At 42.9% G+C, this 27,678-nt stretch overlaps 1 protein-coding gene across 1 annotated transcript in view; it reads left to right on the top strand.

Moving 5' to 3' along the window:
* The window catches only part of ELAPOR2 (endosome-lysosome associated apoptosis and autophagy regulator family member 2), a 103,465-nt gene that overhangs the window by 39,345 nt on the left and 36,442 nt on the right, over positions 1 to 27,678 (top strand). The window contains exon 2 of the mRNA XM_074827939.1: positions 12,891 to 13,011. Within this exon, the coding sequence (XP_074684040.1) occupies positions 12,891 to 13,011 (121 nt within the window). The remainder of the gene's footprint in view (positions 1 to 12,890; positions 13,012 to 27,678) is intronic.

Here is a 27,678-nt window from a genome sequence, read left to right as displayed (position 1 = left end):
AAATCCAACCATGGACTTTGTTGTGGGGTTTCAGTGGGTATTAGCAAGCAGAAAAGGCAGAAGTTAGCTACAACCCTCCTTCAGAGCACTGTGGGCATTGCCTTGACATGCCCGTACTGTAGATCCTGAGGAACCATGATGGGACCCTGGAAGGGAGTAGCGTTGTGCCCAGTGCCCCCGCAGCGGTGAGACTTTGCATTGTGAAAGGGGTGCTTTCTCAGAGCATCTTTTTTATTCCAAGATAGGGACAGACATCAAGCTCCTGCTCTGTCATCCTTGCTGTCCATGTCCTGGCGAGGTCGTTCCCATCCTGTCTGGCTCCTTATAGAGTCTCCTCATGCTGGTCCATGGTGGGATTTACTGGCATGCTTGGAATTGCTTTCTGATTTGTTCTGTGAATGCAATTAGTCACCACTGGCATGCAGGTGGAAGATGGAAGTTAATTCTGTGGTACCTAATTAGCTGTCATTGCTGGAAGGGTTTGAAAGCAGAGACAAAAAACTGCAGTTCTGGCTGCACGATCAGGTGGTCTCATGGAGCAGCAGTGAGATATACCAAATTTCACCTGAGACCTATGTGTGTCAATGAGATACACCAAATTTCACCTGAGACCTATGTGTTACCTTTAATGACATTTTGTCTTTCTGTTAAAAGATAAACAAGAAGCTTGAGTCTCTGTGAGTGTAAATCAGTGTAGCTCTGCTGCAGACAGTGGAGCTGTACCAAATTTTATCAGCCAAGGAGAGGTAGACCCTGTGGGTTAAATGATGACAGAATTATCCTTGTGTGAAAATGCACATGCAGGTGCATACATGCCCACACACTAGTTAAAGGTGACTGCTTTTTTTATTTGTTTGTATTTAGGGCACCTTGGAGGCCCTAACTAGACAACAGTCAGAAATGAAATGTCATCGGATCAGTAACACATCCCCAGGTTGTTAACAAAATAATCACATGATTTGTAGTGAAAAAAAACAATTGAAAGACTCGCTGAGTAATATTCCTTCCAGTCTCCTGACATGTACATATATTAGAAATCCATTTGATACAAAGCACAGGACAAAAATGATCGATAGCAGGTTATAGTGCTCTTTATTACAACAAATTAATTGATCATGTCTAGCAGATTTTCCTCCCAGCGGAAACTCTGAGTATTGAACATGTCTCTCTCATTTCTCTTCTATCCTTGCTGTTGGAAACATGCCAGACAGTTTCATACCATCATTTAAATTTATCTGTGACCTGAGAAAGTTGTGTCACCCTTGAGACGGTTAACTTTCAGCTAAAAAGTTTGGTGACATTGTAGGAGATACAGGGATAGATATTACAAAAAGTTTTCTGATGAGGAGGTGGAACAACTCAATCCAGTCCTGCATCAGTAGGTCCCACCTGAGAACTGTGTTGAATATTTTCCCTGATCCTTGAACAACTCTTATTTGACTGGCATCCTGTTCTAAAGCCAACATATTCCAAAGGTATTAACCAGCACTGTTTTTCATAGTCCTGGGCAGTGGAGCCCAAAAGCAAATGATTGCAGGGAGTATCCCTTCAGCCTAGACAGGAGAGTTCTGGTATCAGATGATGACAGGGATATGTTGGTGGAGAAGAAGAGTGGAAAACTTCTGCTGCTTGCTGTGACATACTATTTGACATTATGCCCTCTTTCCGGTAGGTGTTGGGTGACTTATATGTGGAATGACCTGTCAGAGACACAGCAGCAGGTTATTAACCTGCTGTTTTTACAACCTCTATCCTGACAGAAATGTCCTCTTTGAGGCTCCTGTCACTGGCCTATTACAGAGTCTTAGATGTAAAGAACATAAGTGCTCCAAGCCTTTCATTCTTCTGAAGCTATGCAGACAGTGGGCGAAATGCTGTGGAATTACATTAGTTAATTTAGATCTGTTTTGTGGTTTTCCCCTTTGCCTGCAGAGTAAGAAGTATTATCTGTTTAAGGACTCGGCTTCTGGATGCCACTCCTGACTTGTCTCATAATTTGACATTAGGTAAAACACTCAAAAATAGTCTGGCTCCCCAAATAATCTGCAGAGAAGTGTATCATCTCCAGGTGTGCAAAATGAGATTATACTTGTAGGGCAGGTGAGTGAAGAATTCTTTGAGACTCCACAGCAAGCCAGCAGTTGACGAAGGAGGAGAACTTATGCCTCTGGTCCATACAAACCCGCCTATCTATTATAAAAGAGCCCTAGTCCTTCTGTTTGCTAAAGGATTTGAGGTCTCCTGCCATTTTTACAAGGTACCATTTACTCCTTCCATCTCATGTGCTTTATTTGAGATGTGTCTACAGCCTTCACTCCCACATCTCCAAATTACCTAAGTCAAGCTATTGGGGTGGGGGGTCAATGGAGCGGTCAATGGAGCAGGGTGGGAGGATTTAACTGTACTGTCTCCTTCAGGAAAAAAAGTGTTTTAGGGCTTAAGATACCATACAAGCATGTCTGAATTTCTTGCTGATGGCTTTCCTGCGAGTTGCTTTATGTAAAGTGGGGGAGTATTAAAAGAGGAGTCAGCATTTCACCAAAGATGCAGTTAAAACACAAAGTTTATTCTTTAACTCTCTAGTTTTTATGTCCTGATTGGCATTATAAAGTCTCTCTTTGATGAAGATTTGTAAGGCTTTGTTGCTATGAATGAGAATATGCATTTGGAAATTCTGTTGAGTGGCTGTGAGATGTGCATCCCTAGAGACTGTTTTAATTTCCATATTCATTATACTGTTCTGTCGTGCCTGAGAGAGACCCAAACCCTTGAATAACACAGCTGTGAAAGCTGGGAGAGGAGACATCAGGATCAAGACACACTTTCACCATCAGTTTAACCCAGTCTTAAGTCTGCATGGCCATTAGGTCAGTCCTGTTCCCTGCTATTCTTCCCCTCTCCATCTTTCCACCTCGGCCACCCATTGCTACTTTCTCTGTGTCCACAGCAGCACTTATGCAGCGTGTGATGAACCGGATCAGGGAGCTGTTCTGGCTGAAATCTAGTGAAAAAAAAATTACTTTAGGATGGATCAGGTTCTTATAAACTGTAGTGTTGACACAAGGGAAGAAATAAAACATGGCTTGGGGCAGACAAACTGCCCAATATCCCTTTTTAACTTATTAAGCCATCACTGGAGACGTGTCCACACATATAGTTTGTCTGGCTGGAAATAATATTTTTGAGGGCCATTTTGCACCATCCCTTAGAATTCTGTATTTGATATCTCCACCCATGAAATTCAATGGGATGATCTTAAAAGGTAGAAAAGTCTTTGCTTTCTTTACAGTTTTGCTCGCAAGGATAGCAATGCCCATTGCCTGTTATTTATTATTTAGGGTGATGAGTACACAAGCTGGTTGACTGTGGTTCATCCTGTTGTCCTTTGAAGTCAATGGATATCTTTTATTGACTTAGCTGGGCAACAGATGAGGCCCTGGATGAAAGAGCCACTGTTTTACTAAAGACTACTTGTCTCTGTAGGTTGCAAAAATAAATAATCCCAGACACTTTCAAAGATGGCTGGGGTAGGGCTGCACATAGCTTGTTTGTGAAGTTTTATTTAAAAGAAAAATAAATTTCTCACAGTCAAAGGGCTGCTGGCTGACCTGACCTTTTCAGGCTGAAAATGGTCACTGAAAGGATAAATAAGATAATGATAATAAAAACTCTCCTAGTCATTACTGGACTGCTGCTGAAAGGGATTTGGCAAAGGCTGAAGAAATGTCAGAGTGAAAAAGTGCACCGCCCCTGCTGAAAGATGACTGTGTCTGACCCCGTCCGGTGCCCAGTGAGGCTGGTGATATCTCCACTGATTTCAGCCAGAGTGAGGGTGGCTGAAGGCCAAGAGAAGACACTGCTCAGAGCACAGGCCTGAAGTTTCATGCAAGTGATGTTGTGTTACATGGGAATGCAACTGTCCTTAACAAACCATACAGTAAATGTATAGTATAGTAAATGCAGTTTCTTGGAAGGACGCAACCAGCCTTTGGTGCCAGCCAGGCTCTCTGAATCTGTTTATATATGGAAATGGTACCTTTTGAGCGGTGCTTTTCAACAAATAAACCCTTCACCCTCATGTATTTCTCCTAGCTCTTTTGCTCAGCTTCCTCGATGATCATAACTGCTTCATTAGCTGCCTGATGAATGGTCTGTGCACATTAGCATCATTTTATCTAGTCAGTAACTATGAGCTGTGTAACATCCATCACTGGGGGTTTTCTAAGAGGCTAGGCAAACTTCTGTCAGGAATGGGTGGGCTAGAAGATGGAATTTTGAAGTACCCTTCTAGCCCTGCTATCTCTTACTTTAAGAAGTACTTACTTCTACTTACACAGAAATAACACATTATTTCTATGACAAGCATCTCTGTGAGGCTCAGTTAAGAGGTGGGTACCTCTTGGACTAGGAGCTGTTCAGAGGCTGCACCAATGCTCAAAATTGAAATGGCAGCCCAGCGTGTCACAGCTGGGTGAAGACGTACAAAGGGAAGTAGTTGTCCCACGTAACCTCAGATGCTTGTTTGAAAACATGTGTGTACAAGCTAGCCTAGCTAGCTCCTCCAGCTCTGGAGAAAGAAATGAATAGAGTTCATGTGCCCTGCTCTGAACATCTGAGATGTGCTGGAAACACCTCTTCTCTCTGCTGACCATCATCTGCTGAAGTATGTTAACCAAGGGCAAAGGAAGTCCTTTGACCTGGTTGGTAGGAGAGCTTAGTACCTTTCTCATTTCCACTGGGATGCAATATTAATCCAAACACTTTTCTATCAGCTGTTTGTTTCTAAACATTGATAAGGGTTGTCTCTGTCCTCCTTCTGCTGACAGAGTTGCTCATGGCTCTCTGAACTTACCCCATCATTCTGCAGAGATCTGTCCACTGCAGGTCACTCCGCTCACTGGCCTAGGACTAGACATTTATTTTAACACCTTTGGGTTAGAAGTCTGGGAATTATGTTTAAACAAGTTATATAAAAACTTACCTAAAATGTCATTCTGATTCCTCACAAATATTGATGATATATTTTTGCTGAATTTTGGCTTTCATTCAGTAAACCTCTTCAGTTCATCTTTAATTTGCAGATGGCTTTGGCAGTGTTTCAACCTCAGCTTCTGGTGATTGAAACCTGGTGCTGGAATTAGGCTCAAGATGCAAAAAGCCTGATTTCAGAAAGTCTGAATATATGCAGCTGCCTTGTGGAGTTCTAAGTAATGCAATTAGGGCTGGGTTTCTCACTGCCAAAAAAGCCACAAATGAATCAGGAGTCCAGAAAGAGAAATGCAACAGAATACACATAAACATCTTCAGGAATTTGTGGATTTAGGAATATGGATGGAAATAATTGAAAGCCTGGCTCAAGTTTTCAGCTGAAAAGTGCTAATATAAGTCATTTCAAAGGAGATAAAAGAGGAACGTGATCACATTCAGGAGAAATGTTGAGCTGGGCATTAAGTCTAAATGAGTGATGTGACAGAGCCCTGCTGATGGACAGGTCTGCTGCTCACTCATGGGCTGGGGATGATAGGAGCAGAGAGGGAAGACAGGGATATTTACCAAAGGGTATAATCAGAAATAATGAGTGCAGTAAAAGAAGAGGATGGGCTAGAAACCTGAAACTAATAAGAAGTGGGAACTTGCATCTCAGCTTTCAAAGCCTAAATTAGGAGAAGTGACTGATAGGCAGCCCTTGAAAACACTGGAGTAGTCTCAAAGTGTTGAATGCGAAGTCCCTGAGTATGCTAATGCTACAGAGGCCAGACATGGGGAAACAGCCACACAGAGAAACTGCTGTGTTTTTACACCTGCTGGCTTTTGGGATATCATGTCTTGGTGTATCAGGGAAGTGAAAATATTGTCTTCTTTTCAGTGTGATTAGTGTGGGGGGATCACAAGAGTTCTCGGTTGGACTCCCTTCTTAGCTCTTCCTGTATTCATTCTTACCTTAAAGACACTTTTATTTGTGTGTGGGTCTATTTTTTTTTTTTTTTCAATAAATACACAGCTAATCCCTGTTGCACATGTAGATATAGATAGCATGTGGGTCTGTAAAGATTATGGATGCCCCTTTCAGCAAGCAATATCTTTTAATAGCATTGTGTGCAGTTAATCAGGTTAAGCAAAAGTATCAGTGGAACTATCAGTGCAAGTTCAGGGAAGGAATAAGTGTCAGAACTCTCAAGAGATGTTTAGTAATATTGTGGCAGGTAGGGTAGAAGCTTTTTTTCTTTCTTTTTTTTTTTGGCTCAGTGATGTCAGTGGTTGGAAAACAACATGAGCAGAGCAATCTGTTAAATTGCAAGAGATTCTTGCTATTATATTTCATAACAGATATGGTAAATGTTTATTGCTCCTTGGTTTCATCCATTGTTTTATGCCCATATCAAGTGTTCAGTGCATTGGGAACTGGTTGTAAGGACTTGTGCCCTCTCTGCCCTTCAGTTCTAGTTAAGTGGAAAGGGCTACAGGGCATCTCCCATCTAGGGGAAAGGAGGGAGTGAAAAGATTGGTGCAGAAAAATAGGAAAGGCATTGAAGTGGGTGTTGCTCTTTGTCATGGAGAAAGCTTAGTTCTACAGGGGGTCATCTGGGAGAAAGCTCTCTGGTCAATGGAGAGTTTCATAAATGCCCTGAAATAGTGAGAGGAGCTGTGCCCTCGAAATGCCTGTGTCTGTCAACTGTTGTAAAGGACCGTGAGATGACTAGCTCAGATGAGGAGGTCTGCACTGGAGGCATCTAACACTACATGCACTGGGTCTGGGGACCTGGGCAAGGAGGAGCACTTGCTGCTGCTTAGAGTCAAACCAAGGACTGTATGAGAAGAGGGGCAGTGAAGTTACAGGACACACGTCGAGGGGACATGCCTTGCTGAAGTGTTGCTCAGCCAGCTCATGGTGGGCTGGGAGCTGGAGAAGGGCTGCAGGTCAGGAGGTGCAGGTGCCCCCAGGGAACCAGGAGATGTCTGCTGGAGTTTTGCACAGGACATGTGCGAGAGTGACAGGCATTGATCCCGTATCGATGCTTTTTGAACATAGGATGCTAGATAAATTCTGTTTTTCTTTCTCCCTCTGGCAGAACGGTGACCAGTGCACCATCTCTTTGGTGTCATGTGGATGCATGAGGACATCTTTTTTGTACACAGTGTCCTTCAAAGAGAGCATATGTACGTCAGAGTTTCTTTATAACAGCTTTGCATGGTAGTGCAGGTGTGAGTTCACTAGTTATCCAAGAACAATGAAGCAAAATTCAGCACAGGGTAAAACAAACACACTTGACTATTTTTGGTGGCATTTTTCAGGTTACTATAAACCTTTCATTTGAAATGTAATGCTGATGACCACACATTGATTCTGAGTGGCTTCTTGTAACAGCATCAATTTTTCATTTAGAAAATTGCTTTTTTTTAAGCTTAACTCTATATGGGGTGTTGTTCATTTTCTCCCGAGAGACACTTTTCTATGGAAACCTACTCTTTGGGTCTGAAATTCAAACCAGTTTTGCCAAAGCCTAGGATTTATGAGCAATAAAATAGGAAATGTTATAGGAAATAACAGCTGAACAGGGGGAGGGACATGTTTAAAACATTAAGGCCAAGCCCAGAAAAATAATAAAACAGAGTCAGAATTACAGTTAAAATTAAAGCAGGCCCATGGCCAAATTTAAAGATACTATATGTCTGGTTGATAGTGGGGAAAAAACATTGAAAGCAAAAACACAGTAATAGCTGGCAATGGATAACATCTGGCAATGAATTTGCTGTGAAGTTCATTTCAGAGAACTGGTGGGTGAAGAAATTTCTCTGTCAGGAAGGAGAATAAATCCCAACATAATGCAACGGCATTTTTCAGTGAGAGGCAAAGGTGTTGTAAGTGTCCCACGGTGCTGAAGAGGCTCCTCTGTCAGCCTTCTATATTTGGAAGTTCAAATTGCTGAGGCAGATTAGAAGTGCTGAGCCTAGTAAGCCAGTGTTAATGGCTGATTTCCAGTGCCTGCATACATCACGTGTGCTCTGAAGGTGTCGATGCTGTGGTCAAGGCATGCTTCTAGCTCATAGGGATGGACCTGAGCTACACCAGGTGCTGAGGGTAGTGTTACCATGGCTGCTAAACCAGCCTGATATGCTGGATCATTTAGCTGAACCAGAGCTCCATGCAGCTACATTCACCCACTGTAAGCAGCCAAACTGGTTAATTTAAAGCTGGCCAGTGGTGCAGCCAAAGTTGAGAGCTGCTGTCATGCAGCTGTGATGCAGCATGGATGTATTCTGATTATAAAGGATACGGCTGGGCCCTCAGTGATTGTTTCTAGGTAAAACTATAGTATAAGGGAGAAGAACTATAGAATAGAATAGAATAGAATAGCATATACTATAGTGTATAGCATAGCATATAGCATAGCGTATAGCATAGCATAGCATAGTATAGCATAGTATAGTAAATCCAAGGCACAGCTGGAGCTGAACTTGGCTAGGGATGTGAGAAATCACAAGAAGGGTTTCTTCAGGTATATAGGGCAACAAAGGAAGATGAAGGAAACTGTACCCCCGCAATGAATGAAGTGGGAGACCTGAGTACAGCTGACATGGAGAAGGCTGAGGTATTCAACAACTTTTTTTGCCTCAGTTTCACCAGCAAGTGCACTAGCCATGCTGCCCAATTCACAGAGTCCAAAGGCAGGGACTGGGAGAAAGAATAACCTCCCGCTGTAGGAGAAGATAAGGTTTGAGACCATCAAAAGAACCTGAATGTGCACAAGTCCATGGGACCTGATGAGATTCATCTGCGAGCCCTGAGAGAACTGGCAGATGAAGTTGCTAAGCCACTATCCATCATATTTGTAAAGATCTGGCAGACTGGTGAAGTTCCCACTGACTGGAAAAGCAGAAACATAACACCCATTTTTAAAAAGGGAAAAAAAGACCTGGTGAACTACAGGCCAGTCAGTCTCATGCCTGGCAAGATCATGGAGCAGATCGTCCTGGAAACTATGCTAAGGCACATGGAAAACAGGTGATTGGTGACAGCAAATGATGACATGGCTTCACTAAGGACAAATTGTGCCTGCCAAATTTGGTGACCTACTACAATCATGGATAAGGGAAGAGCAACTGACGTCATCTACCTGGACTTGTGCAAAGCTTTAGACGCTGTTCCACATAACATCATTGTCTCTAAAATAGAGAGACATGGATTTGATGGATGGACCACTCAGTGGATAAGGAATTGGATGGATGGTCACACTCAAAGAGTTGAGGTCAGTGGCTCGATGTCCAGGTGGAGACCAGTGGCGAGTGGCGTTTCTCAGGGGTTTGTCCTGGGATCAGTATTATTTAACATCTCTGTTAAGGATGTGGACAGTGGGATTGAGTGCACCCTCAGCAAGTTTTCTGATGGCACCAAGCTGTGTGGTGTGGTTGACATGCTAGAGGGAAGGGATGCCATCTGGAGGGACCTGGACAGGCTTGAGAAGTGGGCCTGTGTGAAACTTGTAAAATTCATCAAGGCCAGGTGCAAGATCCTACACCTGGGTAAGGGCAATCCCAAATAAGGATAGAGGCTGAGCTGTGAGTGGATTGAGAGCAGTCCTGCAGAGAAGGACTTGAGGGTACTGGTGCATGAAAAACTGACTATGAGCCAGCAATGTGCGTTTGCAGCCCACAAAGCCAACCATGTCCTGGGCTGCATCAAGAGAAGTGTGGCCAGCAGGTTGAGGGAGGTGATTCTCCCCCTCTACTCTGCTCTGGTAAGACTCCACCTGCAGTGCTGTGTCCAGCTCTGGGCTCCCCAGCATAAGAAGGATGCACGAAGATGATCAGGGGGCTGGAGCACGTCCCCTGTGAGGACAGGCTGAGAGAGTTGGAGTTGTTTCACCTAGAGAAGAGAAGGCTCTGGGGAGACCTTGTAGCAGCCTTCCAGGACTTAAAGGGGGCTACAGGAAAGATGGAGAGGGACTCTATCAGGGAGTGTAGTGATAGGAAAAGGGCAAGGGTTTTAAACTGAGAGAGGGTAGATTTGGATTATATATTACAAAGAAGTTCTTCACTGTGAGGGTGGTGAGACACTGGCACAGGTTGTCCAGAGAAGCTGTGGCTGCCCCCTCCCTGGCAGTGGTCAAGGCCAGGTTGGACGGGGCTTTGAGCAACCTGGTCAAGTGGAAGGTGTCCCTGCCCATGGCAGGGGGATTAGAACTAGATGATCTTTAAGGTCTCTTCCAAGCTAAACCATTCTGTGATTCTATGCATCTTTGATTCTCAGATGGTAGCATTGGTAGCTGGCAGAGATTTTTGGAGCTCTTTGTGTGTGACCAAGGGCAGAAATTAATTTGAATATTCTTCATTGCAGTCAATTATCAGAGGAACAACCAGGTCCATGGAGTGGTTTTCAGTCATAAAGTTGAGTTGAAGGTCAGATAGAAATCAAAAAAAAATCCCAGTCTTCCATAAGGGAACTGAGCACACAGGAGGAAAAATTATTGGAAAGAGACCATGTAAGAACTGTAGTTCTACTGTACACCCTTCCTTGTGATTCTTGGGACTCCTCTGTGGACACAGCTAGCTGCACATGAGGATGGGGTAGTCAGAGGGAAGGACATCTGTTAGATCTGTCTCACTAGAATCCTCATCTGACTGGTTAAAGCTGGAGAGATTTCCATGGAGAGGTGGAAGAGGAGACATGGAAACCTGACTGTTTTGCCTTATCTTGGAAGGAGAGCAGAAATCCTTTTTCCTTTGTATTTTAGTTACTGTCCTGAGTTCTGAATCTCTGATGATACTTGACAGTCAGACAACCATTAGAAGGGATGTTTCTGCACTGCATGGTGTGTCCCTTGCAGCTGCGTCACTTCTGAGACCCCCTCTGGCTGCCGAAGGATTGTGTGCTGGCTAAACATCCCTGAAGTGTATTTTGAGAGGATGGTTGTGAGAGCAACCTGGATTGTTGACACCAAACTGCTCTCTTTTTGACCTGATACAAAATAGAAAAGAAATCTGAACATGAGTCAGATTCAAAGCATTTAAATGTCGTTCTCTTTGTTTTACTCCAGTTGTGCATATTTAATTTTACAGATATTTTTTTTCTTATGTGATATGAACTATGAGATGGATCTATTATGGATATGTTATTTATGTATTCTGGTTGCCTTATAGGCAGATTTCATACCAAGATGATTAAGGACTGTTTTTTTCTGTTCCTTCAAGATTGTATAATGAGATGAAGGGGAGAAAATGCATATTTTAATTGAGTATATTTGTAGAGTTGAGAGTATGGTATATCATATTTCATGTTTGGCTCTGGGTTTGATAGTATCTTCTTATGCCTTGATTTATTTTTGAGACAAACAGTTTTGCTTTCTGCTATGCTGTTAGGTTTCTAAACCATAAGTTGAGCCACAAAGACATTTATTGAACTATGAAAATATTAATTCCAGAGAAATCTGAATATTATTTTCACTTGGATGCAAAATAGCAAAGGCTTTCATGATGTTTAAGTAGAACTTTATTAACATTTGAATATCTCTGGAGATCTATGGTAACAGTAGAAGAAGGATTAAACTCAGTATTGTTTGTTTTTCTATAAGTAAATGAGGAGAATTGCAAGTTTTCTCCTTGTGAGTCAGCTGAATATTTGCAGAGATTAACTAATCTATACCAGAGACAGCATGGACCAGCCCTTATCCATCTGATTCCCCTTCTTCTGCTCCATCATGTGGGATGTCAGTACTTCAAGGGAACAGAGAAGGAGCCAGAAAAGATCGGCCCCAAAATAATCCTTGTGTGCACAGAGTACCTCCTCACAGGGTAGTATATCTTAGGGACCGATCTCTGCAGTCATGGTGACACAGATCTTTAGGAAGGCAGTATTATGCTGCTTCATGGGTGGGTTTCGTCATAGTGAGAGTGAGCTATGCCAGCTAAGGAGCTCTTCGGCTTGTGCCTTGGGCTGCAGACATGACCACTGCCTTCCCCCTACTTGGTTCATGGACAGTCCTGCCAGGAGAAGCCAGATAAATTGCAAGGAACCAACCAAACTTTATGGATCCACCACACCAGTCTGCCCTAAAGCTGCATAAACCTCAAGCCTGTCACTAAAACTCTGATCCTGTTTTCCTTGGTCCCACAATTTTGTGTTTTATGGGCCATGCAGGGCTACAAAGACAAAACTAAAATTGTAACTAGATGTGAGTCTAGATTGTATGTGGGATCTGATTCAATATTATTAATAAGATAAATAGCTAATATTATTTTCTAGCTAGTGTTAGGAAGTTTCTTACTGCTTTTTGCTTAGACTGCTCAGGGCATATCTCAGTCACAGAGATGGGGCTGATCTCCCCTCACACCATCATTCTGCCTTGAGGCACTCCTCAGAGCTGACCCTGGATGGCATTTTCAGAGGTATCCCAATATGGGGTTTATCTCCCCTAATGTGCCTGGTTTTCCTCTGAAATTGATGAAGAGGGTGATTCATCCCATCCATCTTAGACATCCAACCTAACATGGGATGACTTGTGCTGTAGGTATGGCTTGCTCTGTTGACCAAAGAGGAAGCCTGGTTGGCTGCTGTAGATCAGATACATGATGGTCAGAAGTTTGGGATCAATCCCGCTCTAAGAGACTGGGAAAAAAATTCTAGTGGCATCTGTGTCCCATCTCTCAAGTGATTTTGCAAATCCCACCCTCTGCGTTAGCATTCGTGCTGCACAGCATCTGATGTGCTTTGTGCTTGCTCTGTGATGATACACAGTGATCATCAAAGCAGTGAGAGTGCTGCACAGTATGTTCCATGCCAGCTACTTCCTTTCTGGTTTAATTACAACTGAGTTTGCTAATCCCAGTCTTGATTAATGAGCTTAATATGCAAATGTTATGATGAAACTGAAACTCTTTGTAATTGCTTGCAGACAGATTACCACTTCGAGTACACAGAGTGTGACAGCAGTGGCTCCAGATGGAGGGTGGCTGTCCCGAATCCGTCGGTGGAGTGTTCTGGACTACCTGACCCGGTGAAAGGGAAGGAATGCAGTATGTTGGCACTTTTCATTTTACAGACCATTACTAGCTGTTTGTGCTATTTACCCTTGTATGGCTTCTTAGCTCTGTCACTGATGTCCTGAGTGTCTCTGAGTTAGTCCTTCCCCTCCAATCCTTATTCTTGTCTCTTGGAGCTGTGGAGCAGGGATTGTCTTTGCAGCATAGTTGTATAGCTCAGTATCTGCTACAGGTACCCTTGTACGCTAATTCACAGACAAGGCACGTCTATTACAACACCCCTTGAAGAGATGTGGTGGCTTGTCTTGAGCTGCCATACTCTTAAGTTCTGCAGCTCTCTAATTCATTTGGCTCTATTGGCCAAAATGGTGACCAAGAGTAGACAGATTATATTTGCATAGTGTCCAAATTCTCATTACCTGCATTATTTAGCTAATTAATAAGCTGAATGCATAAGTAATGGTAAATATCTTATTTGCCTGAGTTATTTTCATGATGAAGCTTTTGCATTTTATTTATTTTTGTATTTATTTTTAGCGACTTGGAGTGGTCTCATATCACTTGGTCCTGTGGTTTTTTAAACGTTAAAACACTTGTTTGCATCTGGGGACATAAGTGAACTTCTCTGCAAACACGTTTGAACTGTTCCCTCACTGTTTTGTAGCTTCCCAGGCTGAATGCTTTTTCTCGTAACACACTTCCTTGCTCTAGCAATTCTCTCCACAAAAGATCCTAGCAGTGCTGTTCTTTCTCAGTAATTTGTATCAGGGAGTATAAATTATTGTATCTGACAAACAGGATGAACAACTGCGACATCCTTTCAGATCTACTGTAGGAGAGGTGAGATTTACTCACTTCTGACTCTCCTCCTGTAAAGGTTTATTGTTCATTTCTTTACAACGTATGTGCCAGTGTGAGACACGTAAATGTTTTCTGCAGCAGTGTTGACCACTGGAAGATTGCTGACTGCTTGCAAGCATCATTTGAGAAGTTGCCTGTGTCATTCCTGGTATTTGGGTTTAGTTTCTGAGGTTTTAAATGTGGAATGTCTGTATATCCTTAGGGTGTGTTTTTCAATTACAGAAATATAGAGCTGGGAAGCAACTCAGTTGGTCCCATATTTCATACCCCAGCCCAAATAGCTATATAGCAATGACTTTGTCTTTCATGGCTGATGTTTGGCTGGACTGTTCTCAGGAACCTCCGGTGATGAAGAGCCCACAAGCTCTCCGTTTATTTGCTCATTTATTTTGTTCTTTTCATTTTCCCTCCTGTTACAGCTTTTTCTACTGGTGAGTGTCCCTCGTTATACTTAGAGCCTGTGACTTTTTGCTGTCTGCACTATAAAGGAGCACATAGTGTTATCCCTTCTGCTGCAAACCCACTTTTGTTGTACTCTGGAGTACATAGGTGTAACTCATTTTTTCTGACATACACTATTTCTTCTTAAATCTTGTGATAAATGGTTTAAGGTCCAGGAACATTACACTCTCCTTGACTTTCTGCTACAGATTTCGACAAATGGTGCACTTCCCTCTTCATCTCCTCTTATTTGTGTGTCTTTCTGGTCTTAAATCAGTTCCAATGAAAATTCAGCTGTTTTATAACAAGAGATGAATCTCTGGCTTCTCCATATCTGGCCCCCTGATAGACAAGGGCAAAACTTTGCCCAGTAGATTGACTGTGATATTATACTCCAAAGTACAGGATTCTGTTAAATACACTGGAAAACTCATCTCAGTAGATGCCTCTCCTCCTCGTAGTGTTGCTGTTAAGTCCCATGGAAATTCAGCTGGTTTGAGAAGCAATTGGATATTCGACTTTTTTTACTGAACCCTTCAGAACTCATCTCTTCTTTGGGCTCTTGGGAGTGCAGTGGTGTTAATGTAGTTCTGTCTTTTTTCGTGTCTGTAGTAGATTATCTGGCTTCAGGAGATGTCTGGCTATATTCTGATGGCAAAAGTAATTTTAGGTTTCTCATTTCTTAGTCTTTCACCTTTTGCTTTAAGAACAACCAATCTTTCAGGCTGAAAACATGAATCTGTCGACAGTAGTCAATCACTGCAGGAATGTGTAGGGAACTCCCCTCCCACTTGGCTAACGTGGTGGTTTTCACTGCAACGTATCTGAACCAGCATAGAGTTTGGCTGACAGTCCATTCTTCAATGGGTGGGATATACTGGGAGAGGCAGCTTTTAAAAATTATGTGCCCTCCAGCCCCTTAGAGTTTGCACATGGGTGTCTGTTGTTGATGATGAGTTGTATGGAAAATGCTGACAGATAGACACCTCCTCACTGACTTGTCATATTCTCTGAGCTGGTGGCTTCTGTCTCATCTGACAACACAGCGGCTGGACCAAGGATGTCTTATACTAAAAGCATAAATTTATTTCTGTAACCTGAGGAAAATGAAAGGTTCTGTATTTGGGGCTGCTACAACTCACGTTCTTGATGGATTCTGTACAGAGTGAGATTTGTGGGCCAGGGGTTGCATATGCATACACCTCTCACCAAGTAATAAATGGCTCTTTGAGATGCCTTCCTTTTCTCATAGGCCTAGGGTTATTTTATCCTGAGGCCTATCAAGAAATACCATAACTATGCCATTATCCTTTGAGATGAGTCTTTCTAGACATTCTGCAAATTTATTCAGAATCTCCTACATCTTGTAGATCCTACCCTATGCCAGAGCATACTTACACTGGGACTCATTATGACATTTGGTAGAGTCTTGGGCTCCCTTAGATATCTCTTTCAGTCCTTCAGCCTGCAGAACCAGGGACCACAGCACAATTACCCCAGGTAAGATGATTTCCAGTTTTGGAGATGTTATCTTCAGAAGTTTTGATTGGTATCTACTAGTCATAAGATGTAGCTTAGCCAACTATGTTCTGCTGTTAAAAAAGGGTTGCAGTTGTATAGCAGCATGAGCTCTTAGGGCTTTTTTTGTCTGGTTGGGGTTGGTAGAGCCCTCAGTGGTCCTTGGTGGCAGTTAGGACACAATGGATATGGAGGAATCTGGGTGAGAAAGTGGGCTCTTTTGGGAACACATCTGCCACCGTTGCTGACTGCACAATGTACAGTTTGCAGTTGTTTTCATCTATTCAGTAATGCCTGCCACTTGAGAATATCTGCTATCGATCTTTACTGCTCTCTGAAAACAGAAGTGACTTGCAGGCTGTCATTAATTTTGGATCCTGAGAATACTGCGCCAACCTCTCCCGCTTCCAAATGCTCAACAGTCATTCTCTTTAAATTGTGCCTGAACTAGGAATTTGAAAGATGGTATAACAATATGTTAAATGTCTCCAATCATCTCTGTAAATATGTCTAGACTGTGGTCTCCAGTGGAGTGGAAAGACACTTGAGATTGCTAAAAATGTATTAGCTCAGGTGCTTCACATATCTGGAGCAATCTAACTGTGGCACCAGAGCTCAGTCGGTGTCTTGAGATGTGCTCATTTTCAGGATGTTGTGTTTTACTGCTTTTTCATTCGAATGAACCCATTTAAAATTAGGTTGGGTATCTCTGTGCTCTGCTGCATTTTGAAGTGCACGCCAACCTGCAAAGCACAGCTGACTGTGACCTACTGAGAGTAACTGTCAGCATTCCCTGAAATGGCTGTAGTCCCAAAAACGTGTCAGGATTCAGCCTTTTTTTTTGAGTCTTCAAAAACTTAATCCGCAAAGTTTACCTGCAGAGAAGACGGGGTCCTCTTGAGAAATAGTCATGGGGTTCAGTAGAAAGGGCTGTCATATTTTGACTGCTTTATGACCTGGTTATTAGAAAAAGGGTTTTTTTTGCCTTTATCTTGCCATGAACACAGAGCAGCAGGATGACCCACCTTCCCCTCCTGCTACCCTCCCCTCCACATCTCTCTCTCCCATCCAGGTGGGAGGTGGGAAGAAAGAAGGAACCTCACATGACACATGTTTGTGATGCTGTAGGAGGCCCTGCTATGCAGTGACCCCAGATACAGGAGGGAAGGTGCAGGAGCAGCTCTGTGGCACAGTAGCTCTCTTGCAATGCACTGGGATAACATGCCCCTTTCTATACTTCACTCCCCTCTTTTTTGCTGATCCCCTTGCCCTGTGGGGCTATGGCCATCGCCACTTTCAGACCCCACATCAGGGTGTCAGCCTGCATTTTGTCATTCAGTGTAGTGTAGTACGTCAATGCCCCATGGGGCTGGGCTGCCTCTGGACAGGCCATGGTACAGCCACGCCAGACTGCTCGGCCACCTCTCTCAGGCTGGTGTTTGTTCAGAAATGAGTCATATTTTTGATGCCACCACATTACTGTTTCAAGGGATCCTGCAAAGAGATGCCTTAGAAGTGTAGCAAAGATCTTGGCTGGGAAAAAGACAATATTTATTGTACTCAAAGCTACTCTGTGTGGCTCTCCTCTGCGTCCCATTTAAAATGTCCCCTCCAGGCATCTTCCCCTTACCGTTTTGGATGTAGGGTACATACATGGAGGCAAAGAGCATTGCACTGGTGGGGGGTGGCAGACAGGGATCCTCTCTCAGTGAAATCCAGACCTCTGAATCACTCCATTACTTCTTGACAGTCAGGAATGAGCTTAACTAATTTGGTATCGTTCATTTTTAATTACCACAGATCTCACTCTGATCTCCTCATGAGTCTGATAGCAGGGAGAATTTAGCTGATAAGGATCACAGCCATCAGGGCAGTTGCTTGGCTTCTCAAATGGAAAATATTTATGGCAGTCAATGGGAGCAGTTTGCTTTCAGGGCTAAGTCCTTGCCTGCACCCTGTTATGGCTGGTACCTCTGAAAACCCTTTGCTTTGGTGTGGGGGCTGTATGCAGTGTCTAATGGGGACCTTTTGGGGCCTGGCAGCAGGAGCAGGACTTGGCATTGTGCTCCCGCTGACATTACGCTGCAGTCATTTCAGTGGCCACAGTCAGCCTTTTCTACCAGCCTGATCATATGCTGCATGTTTTACACTCAAATTAAAAGTCTGAATTTGGAGCCTTCCTTCCTTCCATGTCTCCTTTCTCTTCTTTGTCTCCCTTCACTCAAGTACAACCCAAATATCTGGTTCAGAGTGTGCCGTTGCTCTGCTCAGGTGCACTGATATGCTTCTCTCAGCAGTTTGTCACCAAAAAGGGCTTAAAGTGTTCACATTTTGACCTCAAATTCTTTTCTAATATTATCTCTTATTCCACAGAATATGAGTTATTTTTTGCCATCCTAAATAAGAATAGGTTGCACCTTATCTCATAAATATCTGTTAGTTTTAGTGGTGCTATGCGCATAATAAAGAAACTATAATGGGAATAATAGAGCAGTTTAAAAAAGTTTTGTATTTGCCATATTCAAGGGGAAGAAGTGCTGGTAGAGTCATTGTTATAATCAGCATCCTGAAACGAAGAAATTAACTCAACAGTCAGAATCCAGTATAACTGTTAAGCAGGTATTCTTTATTAGCAGCGCTGGGGTCACCCTGGGGATTCTCCACCATAAGGGCTCCCAAGAACTAGCAAGGGACATCAGTTTACATACACACAAATCATACATATTAATTAGATTTCCTGGAAAGGGGTGTCTTATGATAATGAGTTCCTGGAATTCATTTACATAGTCCAAGCATGCGTAGTAAAAATAGAGTGAGGGTCTTTGGTGGTTGAGGGAAGAAGTACGTGATCTTCTTCACGGTGTCGGCTCTTTCCAGAGCATGGCTGTGAGGTAAAGTCCAGGTGTCGTCTTCTCTCCTTCGGCGAGATCATCCTCCCTAGACTGTATCTCTGTGTTCAAGTTCCCCCTTATCTTAGTTTACCCAAGTGCACACTGAAGGCTGCTATCAGTGAGTTATATAGGAAGCGTTTTACTTTTGTGTAGAGAGGCAAAGAGGCGTGGGGAAAACAGCTGAGGAGTCCTTGGGAAACAAACACAAGCAAAACTTCCATGCATCACAGTTTAGTCTTGATCAGAAATTCATTGGTTTGAGCCCTTTCAATCCAAATGCCAGTTATAATCAGCAAGATTTCTTAAGAAAGGAGATGCAAAAATTATTGATAACATGGAAGAACTTGATCGTCTATGGTGCTGTGGAGGTATTAATGGCTCTGCTTAGCAAACTCCACCTTTACCTGGTGCCACTAAGGTGGGAGGAACTTCTTTGAAATCAGAAATGTGCTTCAGTTTTGAGGTGAGGTGTGTGAGCGTGTGCCAGATTGTCAGCATGTGAAAAGGTCCACTGACTTCAGAAAATACCATGGACTTTACTGGGGCCCGAGAGCAAAATTTGTCCTGATTTATTGCTACTGAGCTGTGTTTGTTGAGTTTATTTTAACTCATGTAATCTGCTCCTAGGATACCACAGGAGGAGATATGGATCTTCCTGCTAATTGCAGTGCACTTCAGACACAATTAGGGCAAATGACCTTTTTAGGGCTTGTAGGTTTTATAATATACACTTTAAAGCAATTTAAGTGATCTGCAGGAGTTTTAACATTCTGCTTTCCTAACAGAAAACTTAAATAGAAGGGTTTGAATTTGATGTTCTCTCTGTCTCTGGTAAGATTGGATATCCCAAGCAGGTAAGAAGTAGGTCTGCTCCTAACTTCCTTGAAGTCGTTGGGCATCTGTAAATTTTATAATATGCGGTGTATGAGTATACACATCTGTGTAGATGGATAATATAATATAAATGTTATATGTCTGTCAAAATCTGTGTGCTTGTGTTACAACTTTCTGACATAAAGTTTACATCTGTTCATTGTCAACTAGATATGTATTCAGGCAAATTCCATGTAGTCTTTGTGCTGAAGAATTGGTTCTGCTGAAGTTTTAAATAACAATGATAACTTTTAGTAGTTTCTTTAATGTTTACATTATTGCAGATGTGGATGTGAACATACTTACAAATACTCCCATGAGAATGGTGCTATTTATTACACAGTCATATTTATTTATGTTATCTCAAAATAGTTTCTTATGTAATCAAAAAATTTTATTATCACCACAGTGTCACATACGAATGCATGTAAGAACTACTTTTCATAAGGCTTAAATAAGCCCAGAGTTACAGCCTCTTGAAGCAAACATGTGAATCCTAACAAATCATCAGAGAGGTTTTTTCCTTTTTTTACTTGACATTCACTGAGGATTATTTTGTGGTCTCATTAATAGGCTTTGAAATGATTGGGATTTCTTTGTTTCAGCTGAAGAGAGGAAATATGGTGACATCAGCATAGCTCTGAGGCATGTATCCATTTCCATTTTTTCTCATGTCTTGAAAGCACTGGATCTTGTCCTCATCAACCTTATTTTTTTCATTGTCAGTGTCATTCAGACATATTTTTTTCATTGTCAGTGTCATTCAGACATTGCTTCTTTGGGTATTCACCTTGGAAGAAACAATGAGGTCAAGTTATTAATGGCTGCTGGTGTTTAACCATGTCATTGAGATGTGACATATGCACATAGATATACTTATATAAGGTGACAGGTTCTGTTGGGTATCCTGAGATGTAGGAAAGTACTATTTTGAGACAATGTTCAAAAAATGTATTCAGAAGATCTCCCCTTTCATTCCTCCATCCTTGAGATTGCTCTCTTGAATGGTATATGCTGATCTTCTCCCTCATTCTGGCTAACACCTTCCCGTCTCCCTTCTCTTTTGAACAGTTCCATGGCTCCCATGAAGTTGCCTGTCAACATATAAGAGTCACATATGAAAGGTTACTCTCTCACACCTAAGTACCAAAAAAGCGGATTCTTAGTGGGCATGAATTCCAGCAAAACTGAGAATTTCTTGATATGCTATACATTTGGCCCTTGGCCTGTCATGTCTTACCTAGCAATTAAGGATATCTGACAGAGAAAAACATATAACTTTGTCTCTGGAGCCATCTCTGACATCAACGGCAAGATGTGCAAGAGTTAGAGTTCAAAGTCATGATCTTTATAGGGGTACTTTTGTGCGTATGACCTGCAGGACTGGGCAACCCAATTTTACCTGAGTCTCTTTTGTATCCCTAGGAAAATTTTTATGTCTTTTCTGAAAGGAGAAGGAAAAGCTTTCCCACTACATCACACTGGGGAGGGGACTAGCACACAGCAGCGGAGGCTGCTCTGAGGAACACTGAAACTGAGGACTTAATGCAAGGCTGTCATGTAGCAAAGATGTTTAGCCAGCAGTGGTGTTCATGGCACAGTTTGAGAGTCGCTACTAAAAGGCTGTGATTTAGCAAAGCACTCAAGCAGATATTTATTCCTATTGCTCTCAGAACATCCCTGCTAATGCATGTTCCTAACTCAAGTCAGGTAGATGAGTCCTATTGATGACATTAAATTTCTCACCTGGACAGAGGCTTGAGGCTACATTTTATCATGGCATTTCCATCTGGATATTTTCCTAATGTGTACTGTTACCCTGAGAGATATTGCAGTTTTACAGGTAATTTTTCCAGATGTTTTCATCTGTGTATGAGCAATACACTGTCTTTGGAGAAAATGTCCCATTGTTGGCTTTTTGAAGCAGATTCTTCTAGGTAAATAGTTATAAAAGCAGAAGAGTTTGCACTGAACTCACAGAGTTTAGTTCCTGGAGAAGTTACCAGGAACCGCATGCTGATGTATGTATTGAGACTTCCAAGAGAAAGGTTGGCCTTAGTGTCTTTTGATGGTTTCTTCACCATATTTGTGTAATTAAGTAAGTTGAACACAGCTTCCTCCGAGCCACTGATTTCTGTTTCAACAGGGAAAGCAGCTGGCAAGACCTTGAGATTTGTTATGGCTTGGTAGAGGGATGAGAGGCAAGCACTGTGTGTGTGTTTGTGTGTGCAGAGGACATCTTAAATGGCACTGGAAGCCATTTGTACCAACCACTTTGGTTGATGAGCAATCAAATAAGCCTGATGGAGTCAGTGGGACTTTGAGAGCTACTCACTCACCTCGAGATATGTTTCCTGCCATCTCCAGTGTTGAGTCACTAGAATGGTTGTAACCCTGGCAGACAATGTGTTTGCTAACCTCTTGGTGATGACTGCCTTCCTCCACATTATGCCACACATCATGTATTTATTCAGTATTCCTATTCCAAAACCACACCTTTCAGTGTCCAAATGATGAAATAAAAGTGATAATAAAACTGTGCTCTTTGCCAGGCCAGCTGGGGAAAATTATAGAATCATAGAATGGTTTATCTTGGAAGAGACCTTAAAGATCACCTAGTTCCAATCCCCCTGCCATGGGCAGGGACACCTTCCACTAGACCAGATTGCTCAAAGCCCCGTCCAACCTGGCCTTGAACCCTTCCAGGGAGGGGACAGCCACAGCTTCTCTGGGCAACCTGTCCCAGTGTCTCACCACCCTCACAGTAAAGGACTTCTTCCTAATCCCTAATCTAAATCTACCCTCTCTCAGTTTAAAACTGTTACCCCTCAATACAGTCCTTTATAAAGAGTCCCTCTCCATCTTTCCTGTAGCCCCCTTTAAGTACTGGAAGGCTGCTACAAGGTCTCCCCAGAGCCTTCTATTCTCTAGGTGAAACAACTCCAACTCTCTCAGCCTGTCCTCACAGGGGAGGTGCTCCAGCCCCCTGATCATCCTTGTGGCCTCCTCTGGACTCACTCCAACAGGTCCACGTCCTTCTTATGCTGGGGAGCCCAGAGCTGGACACAGCACTGCAGGTGGAGTCTTACCAGAGCAGAGTAGAGGGGGAGAATCACCTCCCTCAACCTGCTGGCCACACTTCTCTTGATGCAGCCCAGGACATGGTTGGCTTTGTGGGCTGCAAACGCACATTGCTGGCTCATAGTCAGTTTTTCATGCACCAGTACCCTCAAGTCCTTCTCTGCAGGACTGCTCTCAATCCACTCACAGCTCAGCCTCTATCCTTATTTGGGATTGCCCTTACCCAGGTGCAGGACCTTGCACTTGGCCTTGTTGAACTTCATGAGGTTTGCACAGGCCCACCTCTCAAGCCTGTCCAGGTCCCTCTGGATGGCATCCCTTCCCTCTAGAATGTTGACCGCACCGCACAGCTTGGTGTCCTCTGCAGACTTGCTGAGGGTGCACTCAGTCCCACTGTCCATGTCACCAACAAAGATGTTAAACAGGGCTGATCCCAGTACTGACCCCTGAGGAATGCCAGTTGTCACTGGTTTCCACTTGGACATTGAGCTGTTGAACAAAACTCTGAGCGTGTCCATTCCACCAATTCCTTATCCACTGAGGGGTCCATTCTTCGAATCCATGTCTCTCCATTTTAAAGACAAGGATGTCATGTGGGAAAAAAATGGTACTGTTCCTGTCAAAGAGATGAACTTGAAAAAGCATTGCTCTGTTTTATAATTTCTTGGGTAAAAGGAAAAATTATTTACTCTTAAAAGGAAGGGTCTCTTCCACAGAAGGTGCTCTTCCTGAAGTTACATCAGCTTTCAGTGTGATCCCATTTCAAGCCTAAACAGCCTTGACAGACTTTTTTTCTTAAATTAGGATTCAGTCTGGTTCCTGGTAACACATTGAGATATAATGACTGAAGAAAACGAACATCAATTATTCATGGTCTATTGGAGAAGCCTCATATAAATTATTCATGGAAGACATTCTGAAGCTGGCTGAGATTATAGGAAACATTAATAATGAAGCAATGATTTCCTCTTGTCCTTTGGCTTGCTTTTTTTCTCCTCATCCTGTATTTTTGTTGGTCCTTGGTTCCATGTTGTGTGGACCCTGATGTCCCAGGGTATCACTGAACAGATGCCTCTATGTACTTGTCCTTGCCCACATCTTCCCCTCCAGGTCTGTGGCATGTGTCTGCTGAAACCAGCAGCTGTTCAGAGGGACAACTGCGTGATGCTGCCAAACTTATATTTCCTTTCGAGCTACAGTTTTCACCTCTGTCTATGGGAAGCTGAGATAATTCAGCCCAGACTCTGCCTGCAGGAGATAGTAAGATCTCACTCGAATCACAGGCAGTGGAGCTTTAGATGAATAAAATAGGAATGGAGGGGGAAGAGATGGAAAGCCAGTGTTTGAGGTTATTTTTCCTGTGTATTTTCACTGGTTTGGGTAGAATTACTCCATTGCATGTCGTTATAATCTGTCAAAATCCAGTCCTGTGTCTTTTTTAAATTGTAATGTATTGAGAGTCAGGGGGACACAGAAGGATACACATGAACGTGCACATGCTTAATGGCAACAGAATAAAGAGAAGAGCTGAAATAGTTTTAGGTATCTTAAGTAAGAAAAGTCTGGAGGAAAATGTCTGCTGAGAAGAGTGATAGAGGTAGAAGTAGTGGGTCCAAGTGGTGTGGGATGAGAAGCTAGACAAGGGAGGGTGTAAAACTGAGTGGCCAGGGCTGCATAAAGGAGGAAAGCAATATATTATAGGTTTGGTGTTGGAGGATGCAGGGCATTGAGGCAGCTTTGATTAATCTTCTAGTGCAATCACAAATATTCTGATCCCTCTCACAGTGTGGCAATATCTGGGAGATACTCAACATGAGAAAACACTCCAGAGGAAGGTTTCAGACCTGAGAAGTTGGGTGGTCATATACATGTGAGGATCTACTCTGTTAGTCCAGGTGTGTTCATGATAAGCCTGTCCTGATCTCCAGCATGAGAAAGTTAAGCAACATGGGATTGTTAGGGTCAGTTACTAGAAGAGAAACATGCCAACTAACATTGATCCTAGTCCACCAAAATCACTGGGAGGGCCACAGCTGTACTAAAAGGCAGAACGTGACCCTGGTGCCTTGCAGTCAAAGGGCAAATGAGGTAAGCTTGTTTATGGTCTGTTTTGCCCTCTGGGGAGCCATTTTGATGTCTGCAAAGTGATTGTAAAGTGCTATCAGATCTGCAAAGTAATCTATTGCAAGCACCCCTTGGAAGTGGTTACACAGTGTCGGAACTCCTGCTTCAGGATGCCCCACTTCTGTGGTGTGTCCCAGGAGGGAGGTAAGGTACCATCACTCTTGACTCACAGAGTTTAAGAGGAGGGGGATTAATTAGATTTTCTAGTTTGATCTCACAGGCCATTAAAGTGCATCCAGTTAGGCTGATGCTGAGGCTGATAATTTGTATTTGGCGTGAGCTTTTCTTCCATATGGTGTCCGGATATGGTATGAAGGACTTGAGAGACAAAGGGTCCATTGCATGCCGTGACAGATTGTTCCAGCAATCAGTCATTCTTCCTATTAAAAATGTCTGCATTATTTCCAGTTAGAGTTTGTCTAGGGTTCAGCTTCCAGAAGGTAGTTCTTCTTTCGCAGTTCTCTGCTTGATTACAGAGTCCAGTGGCATCTTGTGTTTTCTCCCCCTGGAGATGCTTATATATTAATGAAGTGGACTCTCAATCTTCTTTTGATAAAATAAATAGACTAAGCACTTCCTATCTCTCACTGCAAGACATTACCCCTAATTTTAAAAGCATTTAAAGTCGTTTTGTTTTGCACTGACGTCTTAAAAATGCCAAATCACAACTATATTCAGTATTAGAATGATCTTCTTGCCTGTAATACACACGTCTCATCCTCCACTTCTCTACCTCCACCTCTAAATATATCCAGAGAACTCACTAGTGCCTTTTTGCGTGTCTTGACAGTGGAAGCTCTTGATGAATGGTGAGTCCACTCTGACCCTCAGGCGTGCTGCTCTCTGGGATACATTTCAGCCTTCTGCAGGCAGGGCCAGCACTCCTTGCCTTCAGTGGCTTGTCTTTACCTTTGACTCTGTTGAAGCACACTGACTTCGGGTGGGCTCAAGCTTGACAACAGTCTCTCACCCACCAATTTTAATATTGTTCCCTTTCTATTAGCCTGCAGATCATTGATAAAAATGTGGACAGCCATCAAACTCGGTCCTGGGGCAGGCAGAGCTGCCCCCTTCCTCCCTGCTCAGTGATGGTTTCCTACCGACAGCCCTGTCTAAGATCTGTTACTCAGGCAGTTCTTAATCCATTTAAGATGTGCCTTACTGGTATTGTGTGGTACTACCTTCTTCATCAGAATGACATGCAAAACTAAGTTAACTGTATTAGAAACCCTAAGTCTATTACACCCACTCAGTCACCTTTATCAAGTGACTTGTAATCCTTTTAAAAAATGAAATGAGGTCTGTTTGACAAGACTTATACAATGGTTTCGGTGGGCATTAGTACTATAGCACTTGTTAATTATTTATGAAGTGAATCCAGTTTCAGCTTTATTGCATGCACGTATGAATGTGTGTGGCTGCCTGTGGCAGTGTCTATCTAACAGTACTTTACAGCATCTTTTGTTTGTACAGGCAACCAAGACCAGTTGCCTGTACAAACCACAACATTTTTTTTCTTCTGTATTTTTTTTTAAGAAAGCTACAGCCGCAATTCACCAATAATTGTATCAGCTTCACTGGAGCTACTGAAGGCATCAGTGTATTCAGTACCACAGTATGTTGTACTGTTCCTAACTGCCTCTGAAAATGTTCTCCCGGTTTTAAAAATGCCCATGATGGGGCAAGTCATGAAAACTTCTAATGCATTTCACAGGTTTTTTAACAGAAAGAAAGAAGTTCAAATTCAGTTTTCACAATGTGCGTTGCTCTGTGTAAGTTGGTGTGTAGCACCTAAACTGATATTTGAAAGGTGTGATAGGAAAGTTTGCAGTCAGAGAGGGAGAGGGAATACTCTAATGTCTAAACAGGATCAATAGTGTCGATTCTGGAATAGATTTTCAGAATTGCCTACGTGATTTAGCAGCCTTAGTTCAGTTTTCTGAAACAGGGTAGACATGTAAGGAGTTATTCAATAGAGATGTTTTCTCCAAAAATTAAGTATCAAATTCTTAAACAAATGGGCTCAGAGGTCTAAGCTGTGTCTTAGTGAGTTGGAGCAACCCTGAGCAAGGCGAAGTGCCAGTGCCCTGGGACAGATCATCTGTCTGTGCCCTGTCCCTCTGCAAGTGCCTTCTGGCCCATCGTGGGGGACATCTGCTCTGCAGGGTCCCTCTGGGCATGGCCACAACCTGCCCCTCTCCATCTGGGACAGACTACTGAATTGATGCTGCTTAGATTAAAGAGGGTTTGGCCTGACTTTTGGTCTCCCCTCTTGCTGGAGGAACAAATTGTGACACTCTAGGAGAGGAGACCATCTCCATGTTCGTCATACGTTGTGTTTCTTCCCCATCCCCCTCCAGCTGCTCCCAACCGCCTGGAATGAGACCAAACGATGCATCTGTTCCAATGTCGAAAGTGGTTCATGTTGCCATTAGCCACATTCAGCCCCAAATTGAACCTGGCAAGCAGCTGGCATGCTCAGAGCTAGTTTGCTTGCAGGCGTATGTGTTTTGACGGGAAATGCTGCTGCTTTTGAAATACGATTCTTAGAAAAGAGAAAGAAGGTAATTCCCCACCTATATAAGAAAAAGGCTCATCTGTCTCCTGGAAGGTGGGCGATGGATGGAGGTGTCCTGTGTGGCAGTCTGCCTGATCTCTTATACTCTTTTTTTAATCTGAAATGATCAGGCTGCAAGGAGTTAAAAGATATTAGTTCAGTTAAAGCAATAATCTCTGCTCAACCTCACTGCAATCAAAGAGGAGGCTCTGCTGCCTTCTGCGTCTTCATTGTGGCAGTGAATCGCTCACCGTTACTGACTCCTTATTTGAAATTCACAAATCTGGAACATGTGGTTTATCAGCTCTCTCATTTCTTGCTATTTAACGTTCTTTAAAAAAAAGTGTTGAAACT

The sequence above is a fragment of the Strix aluco genome, chromosome 5 (assembly GCF_031877795.1).
Source record: "Strix aluco isolate bStrAlu1 chromosome 5, bStrAlu1.hap1, whole genome shotgun sequence".
NCBI lineage: Eukaryota > Metazoa > Chordata > Aves > Strigiformes > Strigidae > Strix > Strix aluco.
The sequence above is the reverse complement of the archived record's forward strand: the minus strand, read 5'-3'. Positions and strand labels throughout refer to the sequence as shown.